This window comes from Rhincodon typus, chromosome 1 (assembly GCF_021869965.1).
Source record: "Rhincodon typus isolate 14 chromosome 1, sRhiTyp1.1, whole genome shotgun sequence".
In the NCBI taxonomy this organism is placed as follows: Eukaryota; Metazoa; Chordata; class Chondrichthyes; order Orectolobiformes; family Rhincodontidae; genus Rhincodon; species Rhincodon typus.
Genome location: NC_063332.1, coordinates 40,911,874 through 40,938,622, shown reverse-complemented (window position 1 = coordinate 40,938,622; position 26,749 = coordinate 40,911,874). Strand labels below are relative to the sequence as shown.

At 39.1% G+C, this 26,749-nt stretch overlaps 1 protein-coding gene across 1 annotated transcript; it reads left to right on the top strand.

Moving 5' to 3' along the window:
• Positions 1–40: 40 nt before the first annotated feature.
• Positions 41–24,548, top strand: dctn3 (dynactin 3 (p22)). Its single transcript, XM_020513056.2, has 7 exons — positions 41–174; positions 11,672–11,756; positions 18,715–18,801; positions 20,230–20,313; positions 20,655–20,713; positions 20,935–20,994; positions 22,761–24,548. Exons 1-7 carry the CDS (start codon positions 91–93, stop codon positions 22,848–22,850), a joined length of 549 nt encoding a protein of 182 aa, XP_020368645.1. The 5' UTR covers positions 41–90; the 3' UTR covers positions 22,851–24,548.
• Positions 24,549–26,749: the final 2,201 nt, after the last annotated feature.

Below are 26,749 nucleotides of genomic sequence, written 5' to 3'. Positions count from 1 at the left end.
CCGGGATCCCGGGATCCCAGGCCCCGGCCTCGCACCTGGTCCTGGGCCCTCTGACGTAATTTCCGCCGTCAGGCGGAAGTGGCGCTGACAATGGCGGAGCTGAAGAGGCTGAAGGATCGTTTGGAGAAACTGGAGACTCGGCTGTACGGAGAGAGAGGGAGGCAGGTCGGACAGGTACTGCCTGTATTGCACACTAAACACAACCTCTGTACTGTACCTACATATGACAGTAATAAAACAAATCAGGCACTGCCAGTGGGAGAGGGGCCGGGACAGGTACTGCCCGGGTGGGGTGGAGTGGGCAGACAGAGACAGGCCGGATAGGTGTTCCTTGGGGAGGGGGCGGTGTCGGTGAGAGCGAGCGGAAAAATAAGACTGGGCAGGTGGGAGAAGGGTGGAGGTAGTGGAAGGAATTGGGGGAAGAGATGATGGAGAAGGGGAGGGATATCGGACTGGAGAGAGAGAGGGGCTGGAATTGGCGATGGGAATGGAGACCAGAGTGGTGGGGTTTGAATTACGTTCTCTGTGCACCCTTTCAAGTCCCTTCAGAATCTTGTATGTTACATTGAATTATCTCTCATTTGTCTGTTTTTTCAAAGAAGAGAGATCCAGTGCACTTAGCTTTTTATCACAGGAATGGATCTGTTGAACCCAGTGTACTGTTTCCAATGCAATTCTGTCCTTAAATGTTCAGACTAAAGCTATACACACAGGCTTACAGATGTAGTCCCACTGTTTAAGCAAGGCTTCCTTATTTCTGCAGCTATGTTTTCTGCCACCAGAGATCATGTGCATTAGCAATAATATCTGTCATAGATAAAGGAATAGTTAAAAATACAAAATAATGAGATAATTTTAATGAAACAATATATCAAGTCACAGAATCCGAAGTAGAACTTTTCTTTGTAGTCGGCAATAATCACAGTGCCACATGCATGTTGGGGAATCATTGGTGTCAATGAACAGATTCTGTTGTTCGTTGCTTCCTGAGCTGGTAAGTTTGTTTGCCATACTAGGGAACATCATCAATGTGTCTCCAGTGAAGCATTAGTGTTATGTCCTGCTTGCTACTTACGTGTCTCGGTTAGCTGGAGTAGGTGGCATCCCTTCCAGATTTGTTTGTTAGTGGTTTGGTATATGGGGTCCAGCTCTACGTATTTGTTAATAAAGTTCTGGTTTGAGTACCACGCTTCCAGGAATTCTTGTGTGTGTCTTTGCTTGGCTAGTCCTAGGATGGCTACGTTGTCCCAGTCAAATTGGTGTCCCTCTTTGTCCATGTGTATTGAAATGAATGATAGTGCCAAGCAAAGACACGCACGAGAATTCCTGGAGGCCTGGCACACAAACTGGAACTCCATTAACAAACATATAGAGCTGGACCCCATATACCAACCACTAAGAAACAAATCCAGAAGTGACACTAGATGTTACCTAGAATGGTGATGAAATGTTTGTGAACAAACTTACCAGCTCAGCAAGCAAGTCAACAACCAGAGCTACAAATCTTCTCAAAAACCTTGAACAGAACGTATTTCTGTACTCTGATCATATTATAATACAGGCTAACATATTATTTGCCTTCTTATTTGTTTACTCCACATGAATATTTATGCATTTACCAAGTCTTTCTGAACATCAACATTTATAAGTTTCACATCTTTTAAATATTCTGTTTTTTTTTGTTCTTAATGCCAAAATGAATACTAACCTTGCACTTCCCAGCATGTCATTCCATTTGCCCTATTGTTGCCCACTCACTTAACCTGTCCATATTTTCTTGCAGCCTCGCTGTGTCCTTCTCACTTTACAGCTGACATTCCCAACCATCTTCATATCATCTACAAGTTTAGATTTGTTTCTCTTGGTTGCTTTATCTAAATCATTAAAATACATCGTAAATATCTGTGACCCTAAAATGATCCTTGCAGCCCTCCACCAGTTGCAGCCTACTGTGACATAGTATAGCTGTTGTTAGGATCCTGTAAATTCTCCCACCAATGTTTCCCTTATTATACCTGATCTTCAACTCATACTGTTTTGGCTTCCTGATCTTCTGGGCCGTGATCCTTTGTCAATACTGTCCTTCTCTCGTTGTTTCAATATATTAAGTATCCTGCAAAATTTATTTCCCAATCTTGGTCACTTTGTAGGTATATCCCTGCAATTTCAGTTGTCATTTATCTCTCTGGTTTGTTCCTTATTTAATGCATTCAGATAATGAGCAGTTTAATGTTGCTTCTCCTGCCCTCCTTTTAGTTGATCAGGTCAGAGATCCCATCCTAATTCACGTGGAGCCCATCTACAGCTCCCTCTATATTGCTGTCAAGATTCAAAACCCTTTCTAACACCACTCTTTGAGTCACGACATTGATTTTTGAATTTGCTGTACCTTATGCCAGTAGCTGTGTGGCTCAGTAAACTAATCAGACATTATTACTTTATTTTTATTTATATGTTCATGGGATGTGAACATAAGAACATAAGAACTAGGAGCAGGAGTAGACCGTCTGGCCCTTCGAGCCTGCTCCACCATTCAATAAGATCATGGCTGATCTTTTCGTGGACTCAGATCCACTTACCCGCGTTCCCACCGTATCCCTTAATTCCTTTATTATTCAAAAAAAATCTACCTTATCTTTAAAAACGTTTACTGAAGTAGCATCAACTACTTCACTGGGCAAGGAATTCCATAGATTAACAACCCTCTGGGTGAAGAAGTTCCTTTTCAATTCAGTCCTAAATCTGCTTCCTCTAATCTTGAGGCTATGCCCTCGTGTCCTAGCTTCACGTGCCAGTGGAAACATCCTCTCTACTTCTTTCTTATCTTTTCCCTTCATAATTTTATATGTTTCTATAAGATCCCCCCTCAATCTTCTGAATTCCAATGAATATAATCCCAATCTACTCAATCTCTCCTCATAAGCCAACCCCCTCAACTCCGGAATCAACCTAGTGAACCTCCTTTGCACCCCCTCCAGTGCCAATAGATCCTTTCTCAAGTAAGGAGACCAAAACTGCACGCAGTACTCCAGGTGTGGCCTCACCAGCACCTTGTACAGCTGCAACATAACCTTTCTGCTTTTAATCTCAATCCCTTTAGCAATGAAGGACAAAATTCCATTTGCCTTCCTAATTACTTGTTGTACCTGCAGACCTACCTTCTGTGATTCATGCACAAGGACACCCAGGTCCCTCTGCATAGCAGCATGCTGCAACTTTTTACCATTCAAGTAATAATCCTTTTTACTATTACTCCTACCAAAATGTATGACTTCACATTTATTTACATTGTATTCCATCTGCCAGACCTTTGCCCACTCACTCAATGTATCTATGTTCCTCTGCAAAAGATTCCAAAAGATTTGTCAAGCATGACCTGCCCTTCATGAACCCATGCTGCGTCTGCCCAACGGGACAATTTCTATCAAGATGCCTTGCTATTTCTTCCTTGATAATAGACTCAAGCATCTTCCCCACTATAGAGGTTAAGCTAACCGGTCTATTATTCCCCATCTTTTGTCTACTTCCCTTTTTAAACAGTGGCGTCACATTTGCTGTTTTCCAATCTGCTGGGACTGCCCCAGAGTCCAGCGAATTTTGGAAAATTACCGCCAGTACACCTGCTATTTCTCCCACCATCTCTTTTAGTACCCTGGGGATGCATTCCATCAGGGCCAGGAGACTTATCAATCCTTAGCTCCATTAGCTTGCCCAACACTACCTCTTCCGTAATGATGATTGTTTCCAGGTCCTCACCTACCTTCGTCTCTTTGTCAATTACTGGCATGTTATTAGTGTCCTCCACTGTGAAGACCGATACAAAATACCTGTTCAATGCCTCGGCCATTTCATCATATCCCATAACTAAATTCCCCTTCTCATCCTGTAAAGGCCCAACGTTTTAGCCACTCTTTTTCGTTTTATATATTTATAGAAACTTTTGCTATCTGTCTTTATATTCAGTGCTAGTTTTTTCTCATGTTCTATCTTACTTTTCTTTATAGCTCTTTTTGTGGCTTTCTGTTGACCTTTAAAGTTTTCCCAATCTTCTAGTTTCATGCTGTTTTTGGCCACTTTGTATGCTTTCTGTTTCAATTTGATAGCCTGCCTTATTTCTTTAGACACCCATGGCAGATTACCCCTTTTCTTACAGTCCTTCCTTTTCACTGGAATATACTTTTGCTGAGCACTTCGAAAAATTGCTTTGAAAGTCCTCCACTGCTCGTCAACTGTCCCACCATAAAATCTTTGTTTCCAGTCTACTTTAGCCAAGTCCTCCCTCATTCTATTGTAGTTCCCCTTGTTCAAGCACAGGACCCTGGTATTAGATTTTATCTTCACACTCTCCATCTGTATTCTAAATTCAACCATACAGTGATCACTCCTTCCAAGAAGATCCCTAACTATGAGGTCATTAATTATTCCTGTCTCATAATTAATGATCTCATAGTTCTGAACACTTATTGTCCTTCCCTAATTGCCTAGATAGGGATAGCAATTACAAGTCAACTGCATTGCTGTGAGCCTGGAGTCACGTAGGCCAGGAAAGGGCAGCAGTTTCTGTCCCTAAAAGATAATGAGATGAGTTTTTAAGACAAATTATTTTATGGTCATCTTGAGACTTTTATTTTCAGTTTTTAAAAATTAAACTCAAAATCTACCATCTGCCATAGTGGGATTCAAACTCGTACTCAGAACGTTAGGCTGGAGTTGTGGATTATCAGTCCAGTGACCACTATGCCACCATCATCTTAATTTGGACCTTGGGATCTGCTGAGTTTGAGGAAATACATCATTGGTTCTCCGTCTAGGTATGACTCCACACCTGGTGGAAATGCAACCTTCAGAATGCCCAGTTGCACTTAGAGAGGACAGAACTTTTGGCTCATTCAAAAATTTTCAATAAATTAAAATATTGTCAGTTTTAAAAACAGACTGAAGTGAAAGCTTTATTTGTTTTAAAAAGTCAATCGATACATAAAAATTGCTTAGGAATATTTACACAGACTGATTTTTGAAAGCCAAATTCCAGTTGCCTGTTTGTTTACTGACTTGTCTTGCATTTGATAATTCTGAAAAGACTTTGCTTCACTTGTTTTGGATCATTTGCAGGCTCTAGTGGCCAACATTAAGTATTGCAAGTTTACAAGATGTATTTATTTGATATTTTCAGCACTTGGGAATCATGGACTACAATATTCGTCCTCAAATAGTTCACTCCAGATGAGAAAAGTAAAGGCACTTAAGAAAAAAAGATGCCATTTGTGGATCACCTTCTCAGGTTAATTGGCGACTTTACTATGTGATGATTTGAATTTCACATAAGAACCAGGAGGAGGAGTAGGCCATCTGGCCCTTTGAGCCCGCTCTGCTATTCAATAAGATCGTGGCTGATGTTTGCATGGCCTTAGCTCCACTTATCCACCCTCTCACCATAGCCCTTAATTCCTTTACTGTTCAAAAAATTATCTATCTTAGCTTTAAAAGGATTCAATGAGGAAGCCTCACCTACATCACTGGGCTGGGAATTCCACAGATTCACAATCCTTTGAGTGAAGAAGTTCCGCCTCAGTTCAATTCTAAATCTGCTCCCCCTAATTTTGAGGCTATGCCCTTTTGTTCTAGTTTCACCTGCCAATGGAAACATTCTCCCTGCTTCTATCTTAGCTATTCACTTCATAATTTTATGTATTTCTGTAAGATCCCCCTTCATTCTTCTAAATTCCAATGAATATAATCCCAGTCTACTTGGGCTGTCCTCATAAACCAAAGCTCTGAAATCCAGAATCAACCTAGTGAATCTCCTCTGTACCTCCTCCAATACTACTATATCCTTTCTCAAGTAAGGAGACCAAAACTGCATGCAGTACTCCAGGTGTGGCCTTACCAGCACCCTATCCAGCTGTGACATAACCTCCCTGCTTTCAAACTCAATCCCTCTAGCAACAAAGGACAAAATTCCATTTGCCTTCTTAATTACCTGTTGCACCTACAAACTAACCTTCTGTGATTCATGCACAAGGGCTCCCAGCTCCCTCTGCACAACAACATGCTGTGGACTAGCTCCAATGTCAGGACATCTTTCTTTTGATAAGGGCCCCAAAACTGTTCACAGTATTCCAGTTTTCGTCTAACTAGTGCCTTGTATAGTTTAAGCATAATTTTCCTACTTTAAACTCTATTCACTTTGAATAAAGGCCACCATTCCATTTGTCCTCCCTATTACCTGCTAAACTCTGATGCTGGCTTTTTATGATTCATGGATGAGCACACACAAATCATTCTGTAGGTTTCTGCAGTCTTCCTATTTAAATAACATTGAGCTTCTTTATTGTTCAACTAAGGTGCATAACCTGTCATTTTTCCCCACAATAAGTTCTATCTGCCAAGTTTTTGCCTACTTATTTAACTGGTCTGCAACCCTCTGCAGACTCTTTGTCATCCTAACCACTTGCATTCCCACCTGTTTTTCTGTCATCTGCAAAATTACCTATAGTACGTTCACTTTCATCATCTAAGTCATTAATATGTATTGTAAATAATTGTGGTACTAGCACTGATACCAGCAGCACCTGAAAATGCCCACTTATTCCAACTGTCCTTCTCCTCTATTCGTTAGCCAGTCCACCATCCATACTAATGTACTACCTTCAACACCATGGACTCTTTTCTTATTAAATAATCTAATGTGTGGTACTTTATCAAACACCTTCTTAAAATCCAAATATGTTACATGCACTGCATCTCGGTTGGATAGACTGGGTTTGTTTGTACTGGAACATACAAGATTGCGAATGGCATAGATACAGTGAGGCTTTTTTCCCAGGGTGAAGGGGTCAATTGTTTGGGGGGGGAACGGCTGGTGTAATGTGTGGAGGTGGTGAATGTTTTAAAGGAGATGTGCAAGGCAAGGTTTTCACTCAAATGTAGGTGACTGCCTGGAACACGCTGCCAGAGGAAGTGGTGGAAGCAAACACAATTAGCAGCTTTCAAGAAGCACCTGGATGAAAACAGGAGTAGGAAGGAAATAGAGGGATACAGATCCTGTAAGTGAAGATAGTTCTAGTATGAAAGGGCAAAATGTGTTGGTGCAGGCGTGGAAGGCTAAAGGGCCTGTTCCTATGCTGTATTGTTCTTTGTTATCACCTCAGAATAATTCTGTTAATTGGTCAGGTATGATTTCCCCTTCATGAAGCCAGGATGATTCTGCTTTATCATATTATGTATTTCTGAATGCTCTGATATTACATCCTTTTGAACAGAGTCTAGCAATTTTCCAGTAACAGATGTTAAGCTTAACTGGCCTGTTGTTATGTATTTTTTGGGCTCCTTCCCTTGTTAAATAAAGGTGTTATATTAACAGTTTTCCAGTACTTCGGGGGACTTTTCTGAGGACTCCTGGAAGATTACTAGCAGTGTATCCACTTTCGTTGTAGCTACTTCCTTTAATATGTTAGGATGCATCCTGTCAGATCCAGGGGATTTCACATTCTATAGCTCACTAATTTCCCAAGCACTTTCCTCTAATGACATTTATTGTATTTATTTTCTCTCCTCCTTTTGCCCTTCAATTATTTAGTAATTTTGTAATGCTTTTAGTGTGAAGCATGTGAAGCCTGATGCATAACATTTATTCAACTCCGTTGTCATTTCGTGTTTCCCTGTTATTAGTTTCTCAGTTCCATTCTCTAAAGGGTGTATGTTCACTTTGGCTTCATTTTTCCTTATATATATTTAAATAAGCTCTTGATATTACTTATAAGTTTACTTTCAGCCTCTTCATTTTTTTAGTTTATCTTTTGTTTGTTTTTAAAACTTTCTCAATCGTCTGGCTTACTACTAATCTTTGTCACATTGTATGCTTTTTCATTCAATTTGATGCTATTTTTAACTTCTGTAGTTAACCATGATTAGCTTATCCCCTCTTTTGAATCCTTCGACCTCATTAGAATACGCCTTTGCTGTGAGCCATGAACTATTTTCTTAAATGTCTACCATTGTTCCTCAACCGTCTTTGCTGCTAAACTTCTTTTCCCCTAGTCCACTCCAGCCAGCTCTGCCCTCATTTCTTTGTAATTACCTTTACTTAAGTTTAGAACAGTTGTTTCTGACTCAAGTTTTTCCCTCTCAAGCTGACTGCTAAACTCTATAATGTTGTGGTCACTGTTTCCGAGGGAATCTTTTACTCTGACATTATTTATTAAACCTACACTATTACACATCACCAGATCTAAACTAACCTGTTGGAACCACAATGTACTGTTCTAGGAAGCTGAGCCAAATGGATTATGAGTTGTCCCTCATGCCTTCCTGTACCAATTTGAATATCCCAAGTTACATAAAGATTAAAATCACCCATAATTAATATGCTGCATTTGGTACATTCTGTTATGATATGTTGATTTATTCTATACCCCACCACATAACTACTGTTAGGGCCCTAAAGACTACTCCTACTCTTCTTCCCCCTTTTACGTCTTACCTCCACCCATATGGATTCAAAGTCTTCTGATCCAAGATTATTTCTTCCAATTGTACTTGTTCCATTTTGTAACAACAATCCTTTCCTTTCTTCCTAAGTGTCTTCTGAAAAATCAGACCCCTGAATGTTCAGTTCCTAGCTTTATTCTCCTTGTAATCCCATCTCCGCCACGATTATAAGATGAGACCCTTTAACATGTATTTGTCCTGTTTATTGATTTTTTTTTCAGAATATTATGTGCATTCAATTAAAGAGCTATTAATTTTGCCTTTTTATCATTGTTTTCCCCTTTTGACCCTATTTATTGCTGTTTTGTTATGTTTGTAGACTCTGCCCCTTCCTAACCCACTATAGATATTGTTATTTAAATAGCTGCCCTGTAATGCTGCAATATCCTCTTGCTTTGTAAGTCTACATTTTGCCTCTTCACAAATCCTTTCCCCTTTCCTGAGGTAGCATAATTCCTGCAACTCAGGCTCCAGCTCCTCAACTTGAATCCAAAGTTCCTCGAGCTGCAAAGACTGACTACAGATGTTTGCTCTGAATCATCTTGGTATCCAACTGTTTCCACCTGTTGCAGCAGGAACATCTGTCCTTCCATCATTACCATAATTGATTTAACTTTTAATTAATTAGTTGAGATTCATTGCTGTTTACACTTCAATCTAATGATATTTTGTTTGTTATAAACTAAAGGGAAAAAATCTCACCAGTATTAATCTAATACTTGAGCAATTATTTTTAAGAAAATAGTGAAGTAAAACACTAGCGACCCAACAAACTAAAAACCTTACTTTTACTTCAAAGAATAAAAATATTCAACAATTCTCACCAAGCAGCTGGTTTCACTGGAGGTTGGTCTCTCGATCCACGTCTTTGTCCTTTCCCCTTGTCAGTCACTCTGGAAAATTGACTTCTTGCAAAGAACCTAGTTAAAGCACCTCTGTCCTTCTTTTCCACTTTTTCCAATTTGAACCAGTTTTCCAATAGAACAGTCAGTATCTCACTCAGTCTTCGTTTTACTCAACTGAGGTCTCGTGCACACTGATGCTCCTCACCAACTGCACAGAAAATGATTGTCGATTCTTATTAATGTCCTTTCCGAGAAACTGTTTAGCTACAGTGATCAACACTTCATTCAGAGAAAGGAATTCAGATGCTAGAATCCTAACAGCCAAAATCAGACAGCTTCTTACTTATAGAATACATTAATAGAAAGAATAAGAATGTTAAATCTTGCTGAATAATCATGAGAAATAGAAGAAAGTAGAGGTAGTAGAAGTAAGCTATTTAATTCATGCGCTTCTTTTTCATCCTTTCACTTTCAAAGAACAAAGAAAATTACAGCACAGGAACAGGCCCTTCAACCCTCCAAGCCTGCGCCGATCCAGATCCTCTATCTAAACCTGTCACCTATTTTCCAAGGATCCATATCCCTCTGCCCTCTGCCCATTCATGTATCTGTCTAGATACATCTTAAATGATGCTATTGTGCCCACCTCTGCTGGCAACACGTTCCTGGCGCCCACCACCCTCTGCATAAAGAACTTTCCATGCATATCTCCCTTAAACTTTTCCCCTCTCACCTTGAAATTGTGACCCCCAGTAAATTGAGTCCCCACTCTGGGGAAAAAGCTTCTTGCTATCCACCCTGTCTATACCTCTCATGATTTTGTAGATCTCAGTCAGGTCCCCCCTTGACCTCCGTCTTTCTAATGTAAATAATCCTAATCTACTCAACCTCTCTTCATAGCTAGCACCCTCCATACCAGGCAACATCCTGGTGAACCACCTCTGCACCCTCTCCAAAGCATCCACATCCTTTTGGTAATGTGGCGACCAGAACTGTACGCAGTATTCCAAATGTAGTTGAACCAAAGTCCTATACAACTGTAACATGACCTGCCAACTCTTGTACTCAATACCCTGTCCGATGAATGAAAGCATGCCGTATACCTTCTTGACCACGCTATCGACCTGTGTTGCCACCTTCAGGGTACAATGGACCTGAACACCCAGATCTCTCTGTGCATCAATTTTCCCCAGGGCTTTTCCATTTACTGTATAGTTCGCTCTTGAATTGGATCTTCCAAAATGCATCACCTCTCATTTGCCTGGATTGAACTCCATCTGCCATTTCTCCACCCAACTCTCCAATCTATCTATATTCTGCTGCATTCTCCGACAGTCCCCTTCACTATCTGCTACTCCACCAATCTTAGTGTCATCTGCAAACTTGCCAATCAGACCATCTATACCTTCCTCCAGATTATTTATGTATATCACAAACAACAGTGGTCCCAACACGGATCCCTGTGGAACACCACTGGTCACAGAAAGTCCCTTCCATTGCAACTCTCTGTGTCCTGTTGCCCAGCCAGTTCTCTATCCATCTAGCCAGTACACCCCGGACCCCATGCGACTTCACTTTCTCCATCAGCCTACCATGGGGAACCTTATCAAACGCCTTACTGAATTCCGTGTACGTGACATCTACAGCCCTTCCCTCATCTATCAACTTTATCACTTCCTCAAAGAGTTCTATCAAGTTGGTAAGACATGACCTTCCCTGGTCAAAATATTCAAAAGTAGAGGAAAGATGTTTTGAAGGTGTCAGGATGCCTGATATGGCAGAGGAAAATGGAGCAGGTGATGAAATCATGGGGTACTCTATTCTGGTTCTAAGAGGGAGAGGAGGTACAAAGTGAGAGAAGGGTAGTTTGTGATAGGGTGGAGCTCTACCCTTTTATTCTGTTTTTCCACCCCTACCCTCCAAACCACCCTCAAATAAAACTTATTGCTTTTCTAATTTTACCCGATGTGGATGAGACATCACAGACCTGAGACATTACCTCTATTTTTCATGCCAAATCTGCTGCTTATTTCCACCATTTTGTTTTTATTTCAGATTTCTAGGCATCCACATTTTATGTAATAGGAGGTAGAGTCCCTTTTGCACACATTGTTCATGGCTACCTTTCTACCTCAGCTCCACTTCCCAACTTGACTCTGTTTCCCTCATTTACCTTAGTACGGTTGGAAAGGGATAGAAGTTGGTTGGAAATTAGTTTCTTTTAGAGATCAGTTACAGCCTTTGACTAAAAGTACATGGAAAGCTCAGATTTAAAATTACAGTATTTAAGAAAAAAAGTATTGACCCGAGATTTACTCAGCTTTGTTGTTTTTCAGTTTACAGATGGCATCGTAAAAGTCCAGGCTGCTCTGGGGAATATTTCCAGCAAAAGAGAGAGGATAAAAACTTTGTATAAGAAGAGTAAGTACAGACTGCTTTGTTCAAAGCAAGATTGAACTATTTGGATTGCACTTGTGTTAAAGTTTACATTCTTCATGTTTTGCTTGCCTGCAAAGAGTTTTTGAATATTTTCATCCTTAATTTTACTATTGCTCACAAAGGTATCTCTAGATCCACTTCCTTTTAAAAGTCATTTTTAAAATTTAGAAGCAAGGATGGAAAACAAATAGTACTCTACAGGACACCTCCTGAGTTTGAAACCCATAAATGAAAAAGTTGGGAAAAAAGACAAAAGATGAATCAAGAAGTGATAATCAAGTAACTTCAAGTTTGGGCTCAAAGTTGTGATAGTAGAGCACAAAGGACAGAAAAGTAAGAACTTTCATATTTTTGAGATCCTGAAGAAGAGAAATTGGAAGTCCACACAGTAGAATAATGTTAGTTCCCTTAGAAGCAAAACAATCTTGGCCATTTTTAGACTGTATAGAGAACAGAGTGTTGAGGGAAAAGAGGAGACGAAGTTGTTGGTGACAACTTTAGCAGTGGAGGTGGTACTGGAAATCTGTTTCCAGTCAGGTGATTATTGCTCTTAGCTATACTAGGAAGTAGTAGGGGGGTTTGGTAGGCTCAGTTGGTTGACGGCTGTTTGTGGTGAAGAGTGACTCCAACAGTGTGAGTTCAATTCCTGTACTGGCTGAGGTTATTATGAAGGTCCTGCATTGTCGACCTCGCCTGAGGTGTGGTGACCGTTGAGATAAGCCACTACTAGACATCTCTCTCTAATGAGCATGCAGCCATCTGGTCCTCTTGGACTATGGCTACTATACCTTTACCAAGAAGAGTTAAAGTTGAAGATAAGTGTTGGCTACAGTGAGGCTTGCATGAGAGGTGAAGAAATTTTGTCATTGCAAAGTTGACAGTTTTCATCTGAAGTACTGCTTCAGCTGTTCATCTGCAAACGTTTTGGATGTGTGCACTAAAACCCCATTTTTTTGCAGGAGGCTTATGTAGAATAAAATTAACTCCAATGATCCAATAGTGTTGGAGAATATGCCCAATCATCACAATAACATTATTAGATATAAAAACAAATGTTGGAAATATACAGCAGCTCAGGCAGCTTTTGTGGTGAGAGGAACAAATAATATTTCAGCTCTTGAACCTTTAGGAAGATAGGAACAAGAATAGGCCATTTAGCCCATTGAGCCTACCCTGCTAATCAACATGATAATCGTTGATTGAAAATTGCAGTGCCTTTTACTCAACCTGTCCCAAAAACCCTGCACTCACTTTGCTTCATCCTCACCACTTGCCTTCCCACTTATTTTTGTGTCATCCCCAAACTTGGCAATCATACACTCACTTATGTCATTCAAATCATTAATATAAATTATGAATAATTGTGCCCTGGTATTGTTTACTTTGGCACGTCACAGGTTACCATCCTGAATATGTACCCCCTTCCTAATTCTTTCAGTTAGCCAACCTGCATCCATGCTAAAATACTATCCTCCACCCTGCAGGCTCTATTTTGGAAATCCAAACATATTGCACCCACTGATTTCCCCATTATGTAGCTTGCTTGTTACGTCTTCAGAGATTTCTGATACATTTGCGAGGCATGATTTTCACTCCTTGAAGCCACACTGACTATGATTATGTTACGTATCTCTAAATGCTCTGCTATAATGTTCTTTGTAATAGACTCTTAACCATTTTGCAATAGCAGATGTTAAGTTAACTTACCCGTGTTATCGTTTTTACCACCATCCCTTTTTGAATATGAAAATATTATACTTGAGTTGCAAAGGTGGCAATGGACTTGAGTCATTTACTTGGATAAGCCTATGAAGAATGGCTGTTGCAATCACTGAGGAAAACAAAATGCATTTATAGTATTGCAAAAGAACCTATCTTATCCATTAAAGAATATTGATTGAACATCCTTATGGATTTCTTATGACAAATATGTGTGGGAATTAAGAATACAGTAGTGGTTTGAAGTGGTCGGTTCATACATTGTGCAATTGACTCTAAAGTTATAAGTGCTTAAATGGATGGAGTAATGCTGTTACACATCACAAGGCATCTCAAAGAAATTAGGCTTTCCAATATTTCCTTGAAGTTGGTCAAGGAAGAAGGTGCTAATAAGAGTATACCTTTATCTAAATCATCATCTTGTGCATCTCTTCACTATCTCCTTTTGACCTGATATCTCCAAGAAAAACAACCCCAATTTCTCAAACCTGACCTTTACAGCGAAAACATATATTCTGTCATCCCTGAACTGGTAAGTCTTTTCTAAACCATGTCATGGTCCTTCACATACCTCCTAGACTGTTGAACAAAACTGTGCAGACCTCTAACTGCAGCCTGTACAGAACTTTATAAAGCTTCAGCATAATTTCCCTGTTTTTTGTACAGAATACATCTATTTACTGAAGCCCAGAATTTGATATGCTCTGCTAGCTACTTTCTGAGTATATTTCAAAGATCTAGGCATCTCAAACCCGAGGAACCTCTAACACTGAACACTTATACAACTGTGCCATTAAGTCTGTCATGCCTCTCTGTATTTCTTCTGCCAACGTGCATGACTTCAGACTTCTGTGCGTTTTTTTGCTATACCATTCCTTTTCAGTAGGCACCGGTATCATCACTGTTTGGTACACCTTCAAGTTTAGTGTCATTGGCAAATTTGCCTACTTACTTGGCATTCCATATCCAATGGAATATCAGGGGAGGCAATGGCCTAGTGGTATTATTGCTGGACTGTTAATCCAGAGACCCAGATAATGTTCTGGGGACCCAGGTTCAAATCCTGCCACGGCAGATGGTGGAATTTCAATTCAATAAAATATCTGGAATTAAGAATCTAATGATGACCATGAACTCAATACGATTGTCGGAAAAACCTATCTGCTTCACTAATGCCCCTTAGGGAAGGAAACTGCCATCTTACCTGGTCTGGCCTACATGTGACTCCAGATCCACAGCAATGTGATTGACTCTAAACTGCCCGCTGGGCAATTAGGGATGGGCAATAAATGCTGCCTGATCAGTGACGTCCTCATCCCATGAATGAATAAAGAAAAAACACATTTACATATATCAAATGTATTTACATATATCAAAAACAACAATGGTCCATGCACTGACCCTTTAAGAAGAGTTCTGAGGAAGGGTCACCAGACCCGAAACATTAACTCTGATTTTTTTCTTCACAGATGCTGCCAGATCTGCTGAGCTTTTCCAGCAACTTTGTTTTTGTCTGTCGAAGAACACCATCTTCTACAATCCTCCTGTCTGAAAATCAAGTTCCTACCATTTGCTGTTTAACCTCCTTTTTATCCAAATTGACAGTGACTTCCCCCTGCTCCTTGAGCCTGAATTCTGATACAAAGCTTATTGTCTATACTTGGTCAATTGTTTTCTTAAAAAAACCCATATAGAAGTATCCATTGTGTTATCTTCATTAGTCTTGTCTGCTAATTTGTTTTATTTATTTACTCATGGAATGTCTGGGCCAGCATTAATTATCCATCCTTAAGTTGCCCTTAAGAAGATAGTGGTGAGCCACTTCCTTGAACTACTGCAGTTCATGCCCTGTGGGTAGAGTCCAGTGCTGCTGGGAGGGAGTTCCAGGATTTTGATCCAACAACACTGAAGGAATGGAGATATATATTGTCTGGTATTTGTGTGGTGTGAATGTTACTTACCACTCGTCAATCCAAGCCTGGATATTGTCCAGTTCTTGCTGCATTTAATCAGGGACTGCTTCAGTATCTCAGAAATTGCAAATGGTACTTAACATTGTGCAACCATCAGCAAACATCTTCACTTCTGACCTTATGAAGCAGCTGAAGATGCTTGGACCTAGGACGTTACCATGTGGCATTCCTGCAGAGATGTCCAGGAGCTGAACTGATTGACCTTCAATAACTACATCCATGTTCCTTTGTGCCAGGTATGACTCCATCTAGGGGAGAATTTTTCCCAGAATCCCATTTACTCTGGTTTTGATTCATAAGTTTAAATTGATTAGTCAAGCATGATCATCTACCTTTTACAAATCTACATTGACTTTCCTTAATTAATTAAAATCTCTCCAAGCACTTGTTGAATTTTTTGTGGATTATTTCCAGAGCTATAAGCATAATTGGTGTTAAACTGGCGGCCTGGGCATTCTGTGCCTGTCGACAATTATACCAGTCGAGAAAGGGAAGAGTATGGAGAGACTTTTGGCAAAGGAAATCCCCTGGGTTAGGACAATGGTGACGTTGGATTCCTTTCAGCCCGTAATTAGAGAGATGTCCAAAATGGGCAGAGTTGGGAGGTTGGAAATCTATAACATACAAGACGCCAAGGAGGGCTGGAAGGAATGTATAATGTGCCACGCCGATTGTAAGACCCTGAGGGGAATCAAAGCTGACCAGATCTTGTATGGGTAGGTTACCAACAATGGAAAGATGTTCCCTAGATTATTCATCAGAGCGACTCAGCTGAGGAGTGAGTCGCTCTCGACAAAAGTAAGGAGAGCGCGGGGTGCCCCTGGAACTGAGGACATTAAATGCAGAGGTGACTGTGGGAAGCCAGAAACACTCAGCCATGTACTCTAGAGTTGCTCGGTCACACATGATGCACGTTGTGCGCGGCATAACCGTATCATGAAACAACTGGTATGACACCTGCGGCGTGTGACAGCGGGCGAAGTGATGACGGAACTCAGGATTCCCCTGAAAACGTCATTCTGCAAGCCTGACATCTTGCTGGTTGAGGATAATACAGCTTACGTACTTGATATCGCGGTTCCCCTTGAATCCCGTTTAGATGAGACTTGGACTCTGAAACATGAGAAGTATGGAAATGACGAAGTGGTAGCCGCTACACGGAAACATCTAATAGCACTGGGCTACAGTATCACCACCATGAAACAGATTCCAGTGATCATCTCAAGTCGTGGTCTCATGCATACTAAGAGCGCCGCAGACCTCAGAAAAATTGGAGTCTCCAAAATATCCATCGGGGACTTGGTAACAATAGCTATGGCCGGCAGTATTAGGTGCTACGACACTATATGAGAGGAGCTAACGGATGATGGTCTGTGTTCCGGCGGCCCTGACTCTCGACCTGGGCCTTCTTGTCCCGCGATCTACATGATTTGCAGTAATGCCTGATACTGTATTTCTCTTCCGACAATAGCACTTCGGTGTAACCCGGTAGGAATCGCTTCAATGCAGGAATGGCCTTACCAAATAAATGTAATAACCAATCTTTCCAGCATGCCCTGCCTGTCAGTTTTCAGCTGATGAATTACTCCTATTATCTCTGCTTCTGCTGATATTTTGTAAGTATCCTGTTCCTTGGTAAACATCAATGAAAAGTATTCATTAAATATACTCATTTCCTCTGTACCTCTAAGCATGTACCATTTTCTTTGTCCTTACTAGGACTCGGCCAGTCTTGTGTTACCTATTTAACCATAATGCTGCTTGGTGCTGGAACTAATCCAGACTTTAGTGCAATTACAATACTATTTAATTTCCTCCTTAACCCCTGAAAGTCTGCCCTAAGACCACAATATCTGCCTTTTCTGTCATTGGTATGGCTGTGTAGCAAAACCTCTGGCTCACTTACTTTTAGAAATGATATCACCTCCTTGATGATGTCCTCTGTTCTGGAACTAGAAAAGCAATCATGTAGGACTGCAGTGAAAGTTATAAAAATGTCTGACTATTCCCTAAACTCTGAAATCTTGTATAATGACTGCAATTCTGCACTTGGCTGTTTTTCAAACCCTCCCTCAACCAAGTTCCTTGTGTAGTCATTTGCTCATTGGTGCCATGATCTGGACTGCACTCCTTTAATTAGAAACAGCCAAAAATGATGATAATGCTGAGGACTGGTTGGGGAGTGGTACACATCCCAAAGACTCCTGCATTTATTTCTGGTTCCTCCTCTTTGGATGACTATCCGTTGACTGCCCTGAGCTGTCATTGTTTGGGTGGATATCTCTCAGGACATACAATCAGGAAACATTTGGAAATTCTGAGCTTGGCCTCAAGCAGGTGGAGACAGCTCCCACACACCCCATTCCCTATTATACATGAAGCAACCTGAATATCATGTGTCACAGAAACTGCAAACAGTAGGTCTCAACTGTCCGTCCATAGTCTAAAGGAGAAAAGATCTTTACTTCCTATGTGAGAATATAGTTAGTATCTTGTCCAAGAGGCTTTTGCCGAGGTGGTTCATAACTTCAGCAGGTGGTATTTTGTGTGAAGAGTCCAAACTCTTAAAAATGACCTGTTGGTTTCAGTATTGTAATATTTTATGGCCCAACGTAAACCAGTAGTACGCCCTAACAATCTCTGATAAATGGTTTTTATTATACAATGTAAGTTATACTGAAATATTTCAAACAATAGCATGACAGTTGGACTGCCTTTCTAGTTGTAATGTTTGGATGTCTTGCCTTCATTTTTAGCATGCTTACTTTGGCGGCTTTTACTTTGAAGAGATTTTTGTTACAGGATTTCCGGGAAGGTAAAAGAAGCTGCTGTAACACAGTTTAAGTCATCATGATATTTCTGGTTGGAATAGGTTCAAGGGATTAAGAACATTCTTATGCTCATCTGGTCACCTAGTAATGTTTGTACATCAAAGCTAAATGAAGTTTTAGCTTTTAGGTCATGGAATGTAATCAAACAATTAACTTTTCAACATCTCCTTATTATCTCTTGCAGAGGAATATGCAAAACCTCGTTTGTCATCATCTATTATCAATTTGCATGTTTGATCAAATTTCATTAGAACTCCTTAAGTATACTGTTTATATTCTGGATTTCAACCTTTTCAAAAAATATTAAAGACACTTTTGTTTCTAATTACAACTTCCTGTAGAATGCAAAAAAGTTGCTTCTTTTTCCCTTTTAATATAAGAATTTAACTAGTTGTTGTATAATTCCTATATTTTCAGTTGATGATCTGATAAAGTACTTGGACCCTCAGTATATTGATAGAATTGCTATCCCAGATGCAATGAAACTGGAATTCATCCTAGCAGGTAACTGTCTATTTGTTGTGGTAAGGGGAACAATGATCTTTTTCATCTTTTAAGATTTAAGACAGATTTTGAGGGGAAAAAAGAAGTGCAGAAAGAAAATTTAATTGATGTCTTTTAAATTTAAATGTCCAAAGGTACTTCACAGATTGTCTGTGATCACTCATTCACAGTTAACTTTGCTTTCAAAGGGAAAGATACATTTACTTGAGTTTAAAATCTAGAAAATTATTGTTTGATCCTTCAAATTCACAAAACCTGAAGTAGTGAATGAAAGAGCTTCTCCAGAAATCAAAATACACTGCTGACTGGTTAACAAATATATCAGTAGACATCAGGGAGAAGATAAATAAAAGCAGAAGTTGGCCATACTATCCTTTAAGTCTGTTCCCTCATCCAGTATCGTCATGGCAGATCTTTGACATCAACTCTCTTTTCTCACCACACCCTTTATTTGCCTATTACTATGTCATGTCGAGTACAGGTACATTATACAATGAACTTTCACAACATTTTTAGAAACTAGACACACACAAACTCTGAAAGTATAACCAGTAGTTGTAAAGTCTACAACATGTATGCAACTGTCAAGCCGCCCAGAATTTTATAAGAATCAAGTATTCATTATAGGACATTCATATCCTCAACTACTGTATTTATTATATTCTAATAAGCAAATATTGTACTCCACCAGCATTAAGATGTCACCATTAACCAATAAAATCATTTCAGCAATCTACAGTCAATCATAATTTGACAGTGGGTTACTTAAGCAGCTTGTGCGATGTACAGATGATGTTATGGTTGGAACAAGCTGAGTTTCAGGACATTTTTGCATCCTACACTTTATGTCTGCTGACGTTTTAGTTGTAGCCAGAGTGCTAAATAGTAATTTATATGAGTTTGTTGAACTCCTATTTACATCTGGAAGTGGATAATTGGTGAAATTGAAGGAAACGGTGAATTGATAAGTAATTAGTTATTGTAGTAGTGCTGCAAATCCAACTTAACTTTGAGGACTATATCATATGCTCATTCACTAAAGGAGTGCACTACATTTAGGTTAGATGTAGATATTTCTAATCAACCTGTTCAGACACGTTATGAGATGTGTCTGGGGCAGGTGGGAATTGAATCCAGACCTTCTGGCCCAGAGTGGGACACTATCATTGCACTAGAAGAGCCCTCATATCAAGAGTATAATGTATTATATAATGATCACCTGATCATTAAACAAAATTACCAATTTGACAATTGTTTTAGTCATGTGCCGTTTCAGTGACCATAATGAATAAAATCTAGATTCCCTGTCTTGATTAAGGAAATGGTTTTAAATATGAAAATATTTATTTTGCATTTAATTCTGAAAACAGGACATGTGTGCGTTATGTGAGAGACTTTTTTTTATTAATTCTGTTTTCTTTATATTAGAGGAACATTTTATCCACTCTCAAGTGCGCCTTTTAGAATCTGTTAAAAAGCATCAGCCATATCTTGAGAGTGAGCACATTAAAGGCAAGTACAAGCAATTACCTGAGAAAGTGTGTCACTTAACTCGATCCTGTCAGTCTTTAATCATAGTGCTGCTTTATTTATCCAGTCAATGCCTCTCATTTTCTTCAACTTTACTGTCTTCCAAGCACGTTTGCTCTTAAAATTGGATTAAGGATATGTAAAGGTTGGTTACCATCAAAACTGCCCTTGTCCTATCCCATTCCTACCCCTTAGCCCAATCTCCCCACCCCCAACCTTGCTGTCTTTTCCACCTCTCATTGCTTTGGATATTTAGGGGCAAATTCACCTCTCTAATGAATGATATAATGCAAAAATCCAATTTGTTGCTTATATACTTGCAGCTGTTCCAAACTATTCCTCAAAGGTGCAAGCACTGACCCAGATTCAGATTCAGGAACAGGTACTGTATGTACTGCAAATATTTAGCATTTCTCTAATTGCTTTTCTTGCATAGAATGATTTTCAGTTAATAATCAATTCTGGTAAAACTTCTGATATTATAAGTTTGCTTTCAATGTTTGTTTTGTTTTTATTCTTTTATTTAAATCATTGTTTGTATTGGTCACTTTGTTTTCCTCAGTAATCCTCTTTCTGTCAACTCCTTCTCATGTTTTTTTGTAGGATCAGTGTAACGCGATTACAGAAGATGTAAGCAAGATGCTTGAAAACTATAACAAAATGGTATCCTTTGGTTTCAACAATCTGTTTTCATAATGGTCTATCACATTAACTTAATAATAGAATTCTCACTTATTGCAGTAACAGGTAACTCCTCTTTATGTGGTTTGAAGGAGTCTAAAGGGCAACTCATTTGGATATGGGGGTAGGATGGGAGTTTTGTTTAGTCCCAGACCTGACTTGAGACTTGTAATCTTGTGATTCTTACATAGTCGGAATCCATTTCTTTGTTTCACTATTTTGAATTAGCTTTGGGGCCCAATATGGATTGATCATGATGTGTTTAATATTCAGGTTGACATCGGAGTTAAAAACAATGTTTACCTTACATTAACCCTTAATTCCGCAGTATTAGACTTATTTTCTCCTTTAACGTAACTTCAAAATTTACTGCAATTTTCTGTTTTTTAGTTTAAATAACCATTACTTGTAGCTAATCCAAATGACATTTAGATAATTTGTTCATTAAACTGTATCATCAGTGAAATATATTTCTAGATGGTTGTGAATATGTGATTCTGTTAACAAGGTGTTTAGTATTTACAATGGCCAAATTTGCAGATGATGCTCGAATAGATAGGGAAGTAAGTTGTCGTAAGAAATTTACAAATGGACATGAATAGGTTAGGTAATGGGCTAAAATTTGGTATATGAAGTTTAACATAAATAAGTGTGAGGTTATCCATTTTGGCCAGAGGAATAGGAAAACAACTTATTATCTAAATAGAGAGAAATTTCAGGATGCTTCGGTGCAGAGGGATCTGGGTGTCCTCATCCACGAATTGCAGAAAACTAATTTGCAGGTACAGCAGTTAATAAGTATGGGAAGTTGGAATTTTGGCATTTGTTGCTAAAGGAATAGTGTATAAAAGTAGGGAATTGTTGCTGCAACTGTACAAAGCGTTAGTGAGACTGCATCTGGAATTCTGTATATAATTTTGTTCCCCTTATTTGAGGAGGACTGTAGTTGCATTGGAGGAAGTTCACTAGATTGATTCCAGAGATTGTCTTATTAAGAGTGATTGAGCAGTTTAGGCCTATACTTTCTGGAGTTTAGAAGAATGAGATGAGATGTGATTGAGGTATATAAGATGGTAAAGGGATTGGCAAAGTAGAAGTAGAAAGGATGTTTCCTCGTGGGGCAATCTAGAACAAGAGGTCATCGTTTTAGGATAAGGGATAGCAGATTTAAAACAGGTGAGGAGACATTATTTCTCTCAAAAGGTTGTGTGTGTGGAATTCACTATCCCAGAGTGCAATGGATGCAGGGATATTTATGGAAGTTATAGACAGATGGAAAGCAGGCAGGAAATTGGATTTGAGGCTGAGATGAGATCAGTTATGCTTATATTAAATGGTGGAGCAGGCTCAAGGGCAGAATTGCCTACTCTTGCTCCTGGTTTTTATGTTCTTATTAGAATAGGAGCTTCTGCAAGGAATTGATGGGCTGAAATTTCAAGTGTCTCATTGACAGGTCAACAGATACGAGACAAAATTAAAGATGCATTGAGCTTTGGCCCAAAAGAGGGCAATTTCATTTCAAGTGTTAATGTGACTCCGTACCCCATGCTAACTTTCGACATGAAATTGTCATTAACATATTTCTCGTTTTGACACTTGGTGCTTCAGCTGCACGTGAATAAGTGGCTATTTTCATCAGCTTGGTTTATTGAATGCAATTTAATTCCTATCTGGAGTAAATATTTAAAATTTGTGTTTGTGAGCTTTCAGAATTCTACAGATAGTTTCATCTTGACAATGACCTTCAGATTCTGCTCCTGTCAAAGCAGTTTGTTCAGTGGGAAGAATTACTAACCAAGCTTGAAGCTGCAAAACAAATAAAGCCAATCGCTGACTGATATCACATCACATCCTGGGTGGATCAAAATATTATTTGGAAGTGGAGCAAACAATTCCTTTTGCTATCTATATAGTATTGTATATGTAATCAGTAAAAATGAAAATAATATTGTTTGGAAACATTTCCTAAAACAGTATCTCCTATTAAAATCTCTTGCAATTGGAGAACTAGCATTGTATTATAGTAGAGTGGCAGGATGAATATCCTATTGATTTGGAGTGTCATATTTCTAGGTTTACATTCTAATATTTAAAACTTGAACTAACCATATAATGTAATTATATTCATATTTTATATAGTTTATTCATATTTGCCAATTATTGCCTTCCTTTTACAGCATTTAAAGATTGGGCGTTTAGTACATATATGCTGCAAAATTATTTTGTGCAACCTGCGTAATATAGAATATTTTGCAGTTTACTATCTCAGACAAGAGGATTGTGTATAGCTATATTAGATCCTTTTCTGTTTTGTGGGATACTATGGTAATTAATTATGACCAGGGGATTTTAACAAGTTCCAGGACAGCCTCTGCTGATTATGGCCGGATACCATAAGAGTTGACTGAGCACAATACGAAAGGAAGATAGTTTTGGTTTGAGCAGTATGCTTCAAGAATACATTGTGCACTCCTCTTAAAACCTTGAGCAAAAATAGCTAATAAGTCACCTGATTATGCAAGTCAAAGTTTTCCTTTGCATCAGCCGCGAGATCAACTTGCTATTGTCCACTCCCATGGGAATACTAAGGGTTCTCCACCGCCGGATTAAATTTAGGTAGGTTTGAAAGTGATCTGTGTCTGATATTCCCATTTGAGTGTTAACCAGCTCAGACCTGGCTCAGGTTCTATTTTAAATTGGGCTAGTGGGAATGGTAGAGTTTATCCAATTTTACTGTGATGCAGCAAGTGTTTCCCATTAAGAGGACAAAACTATTAAAAGCTAGTTAGGGGGGCATGACTCATGCAACCTTATTAAAATAAAACAAACCGAATCTAAATAACTCAATCAAATAAATATTAAAAAATCCATGATTCCTAGTGGTCATTGAAGTATTCTATTCATTACATTAACTGGATTGCAGTATGTCCTTTCATAGGGATGTCATTATAAGAATTCTAGGCAGTAAACCATGAGCCAACTACTGAGCTTTTGCATGTGTACATGTACACATGCAGAAAAGGATAGGTGATGACTAACCAGTCAATTGAGCTGTCATGCATCTGGGCTAGGCATAACTTTGGCAGGCTTACATCCCATCCCGCTCTCAGCCAAGCAACCATGTTAAGAGAAGTAAAACAATCTGGGCTCAGAACTTATCTAGCCACAGCTTTATTTTCCCTGCTTAATTTTTTCTCCTTTCCTTGCTCGCATTCCATCCATTAAAGCACAAAATATCATAAAATACTCGGTGAATTTTTTTTTTGCAAAGAAGTAATGCCACTTTGGAACATCAATCACCTACCAACTTGCATCTTAATTAAATCTGTCTTTTTTTAATGTTGTGGAGTTTCATTTCCATGTTGATTTTTTTTTATTTATTAAATGTTCTTAATGCCACTACTTCTAAGTTTTCTCAAATCTGAACAAATAAATGTATCATAATGTGTAAGCTGCAATATTTATATTGTAACAAACTGCTCATTCTGTCTTGCTTCCTTGAGAATATTTTTTATTAAAGTGCAATGGTAACTTTAGTGCAGTGACTGAAGTTTTCATAGTGGGTTTACTTGGGATGCGTGAGCTCATTTGTGTGTAAGTCTGGTTCTACTGTCTAGGGCGTAAACTGGAACATTCCCCTCTCAAAGTTGTGAGAGGAAGTTACAGGAGACCACAGTGGCAAAAGAACCACTTAACTTTTTATATCTGGTTTTATATCTTTTGCACTCAAACTGATCTGGCTCGTTTCTGAACGGTTGTGGAGCACCCACACACTGCATGCACCAACAAATTCTTCCAACATTCACAGACTTTTCACTGTCTAACTTAGTGCTGTGCTCATGTAAGTAACAATTAAAATCTTCAGTCTCCTTCCCTTGCTATCTCAATTGAGGTTAATAATTTATTTTTTATCATTTTAAAATATCTGAAATCTCTGCTATTCCACAGTTTAAGAATCTCTGGTATGCTCTGTTTTGGTAATTTTTTAAAATTCATTCATCAGGATGAGGGCATTGCTGGCTAGGCAGCATTTATTACCGATCGGGCAATTTAAGAGTTAACCACATTGCTGGGTCGAGTCATATGTTACCTTCCCTAAAGGACATTAGTGAACCAGATGGGTTTTTCCTAATAATTGGCAATGGATTCACAGTCATCACTACATTTTTAATTCCAGATATGTATTGAATTCAAATTCCAGTATCTGCCATGGCAGGATTTGAACCCGGCTTCCTGGAACATTATCTGGGTCTCTGGATTAACAGTCCAGCGATAATACCACAAGGCTGTCACCTCCCAATGGTCTTTAAGCAGTGTAACAATCCATTCACTATTAGCTGAGCCTTTTGCAAGACTTCTATCATGTCCAACATTTAAGAGAACCAAGCATGAGGCTCATGTGGTGCAGCAGTCCTGTTGCTACCTCTGAATCAGGGGGCTTGGTTTCAAGTTCCACTTGCTCCAGAAGTGTGTCATCACATATCTGAACAGGTTGATTAAAAATACCTACAAAAGAACCAAAATGTTGCAATATTTCAGCTGACCTCCGACCTCCCCCCCCCCCCCCCCCCCCACCCAGTTTGAGAAATGATTTTGTCTTGAATTGTTCTGCCAATATATCTGAGCATCGGGGATTCAGGCACTATCAACTCTCAAGTTTTTTTTTTCTCTGCAGCTGAGAGAATTTTAGAATATAGCTATAAATTCCCAAATGTTATAAACCTAAAATTCTATGATTATGTGGAAAAGTCCAATTTTAATTTGAACAGTTTAACTGTCAGAATTCCAGCCTAGTTCCCTTCTGATTAACTCTCTGACTTTAAAGTGGCATTAACTAATAAAATTCTAATTCAAGATGGCGAGCAAAACTAGTTTTGAAACCGTATTACAAAATAAGGATTCAATTTTGGAGTGCACAGCATTTTGTTATTATCTGGCTTAAAGCATTCACTGCCTGCTCCCTGTAACTCTGCACAATGTTTTTGTTTCAAACTATCTAACACACTTTTAAATGCCTCGATTGAACCTGCCTCCATCACACTTTCAGGCAACGCATATCTGATCCTGACAATTTGCTTCACAATAATGCTTTTTTAAATTGTTTTTGCTTTTTTAGCTAATTTTTGAAATCTCTGCCTACTCTTTACCCTTTCATGAATCAACAGCTCTCCCCCCCCCCTCCCCCATCTGCATTGTACAGATTACCCATGATTTTGAATACATCTATCAAGCCTTTTCTGAATGCTCTTTGAGGAAAATAATCTCAACTACTTAAATTAATTCAAGACAGTCAACATGGCTTTGTCAACGGCAGGTCATGTCTGACAAATGTAATTGAGTTCTTTGATGAGGTGACAGGCAGTAAATGAAGGTGGTACTGTGGATGTTGTATATTAATTAGAAATGTTTGGGATTAATAAATCCTTGGCAGCCTGGATTAGAAGTTGGCGAAAGGATCTGAGTGTTAACCAGCTTGGACCCTGCTCAGATTCTATTTCAAATTGGGCTACTGGGAGTGGTAGAGTTAATTGAATTTTACAATGATGCAGCAAGTGTTTCCCATTAAGGACAAAACCATTAAAAGCTAGTGAGGGGGAAAAAGATGCTAGGTATAGATGGGCATATATCAGGTTAGAGATGACTTGAAAGTGGTGTTCCCGAGGAATTGGCGTTGAGACCCATGCATCTTCTGATTTATATACACAATTTGGAGATGGGTGTTGAGGACAAAATCTCT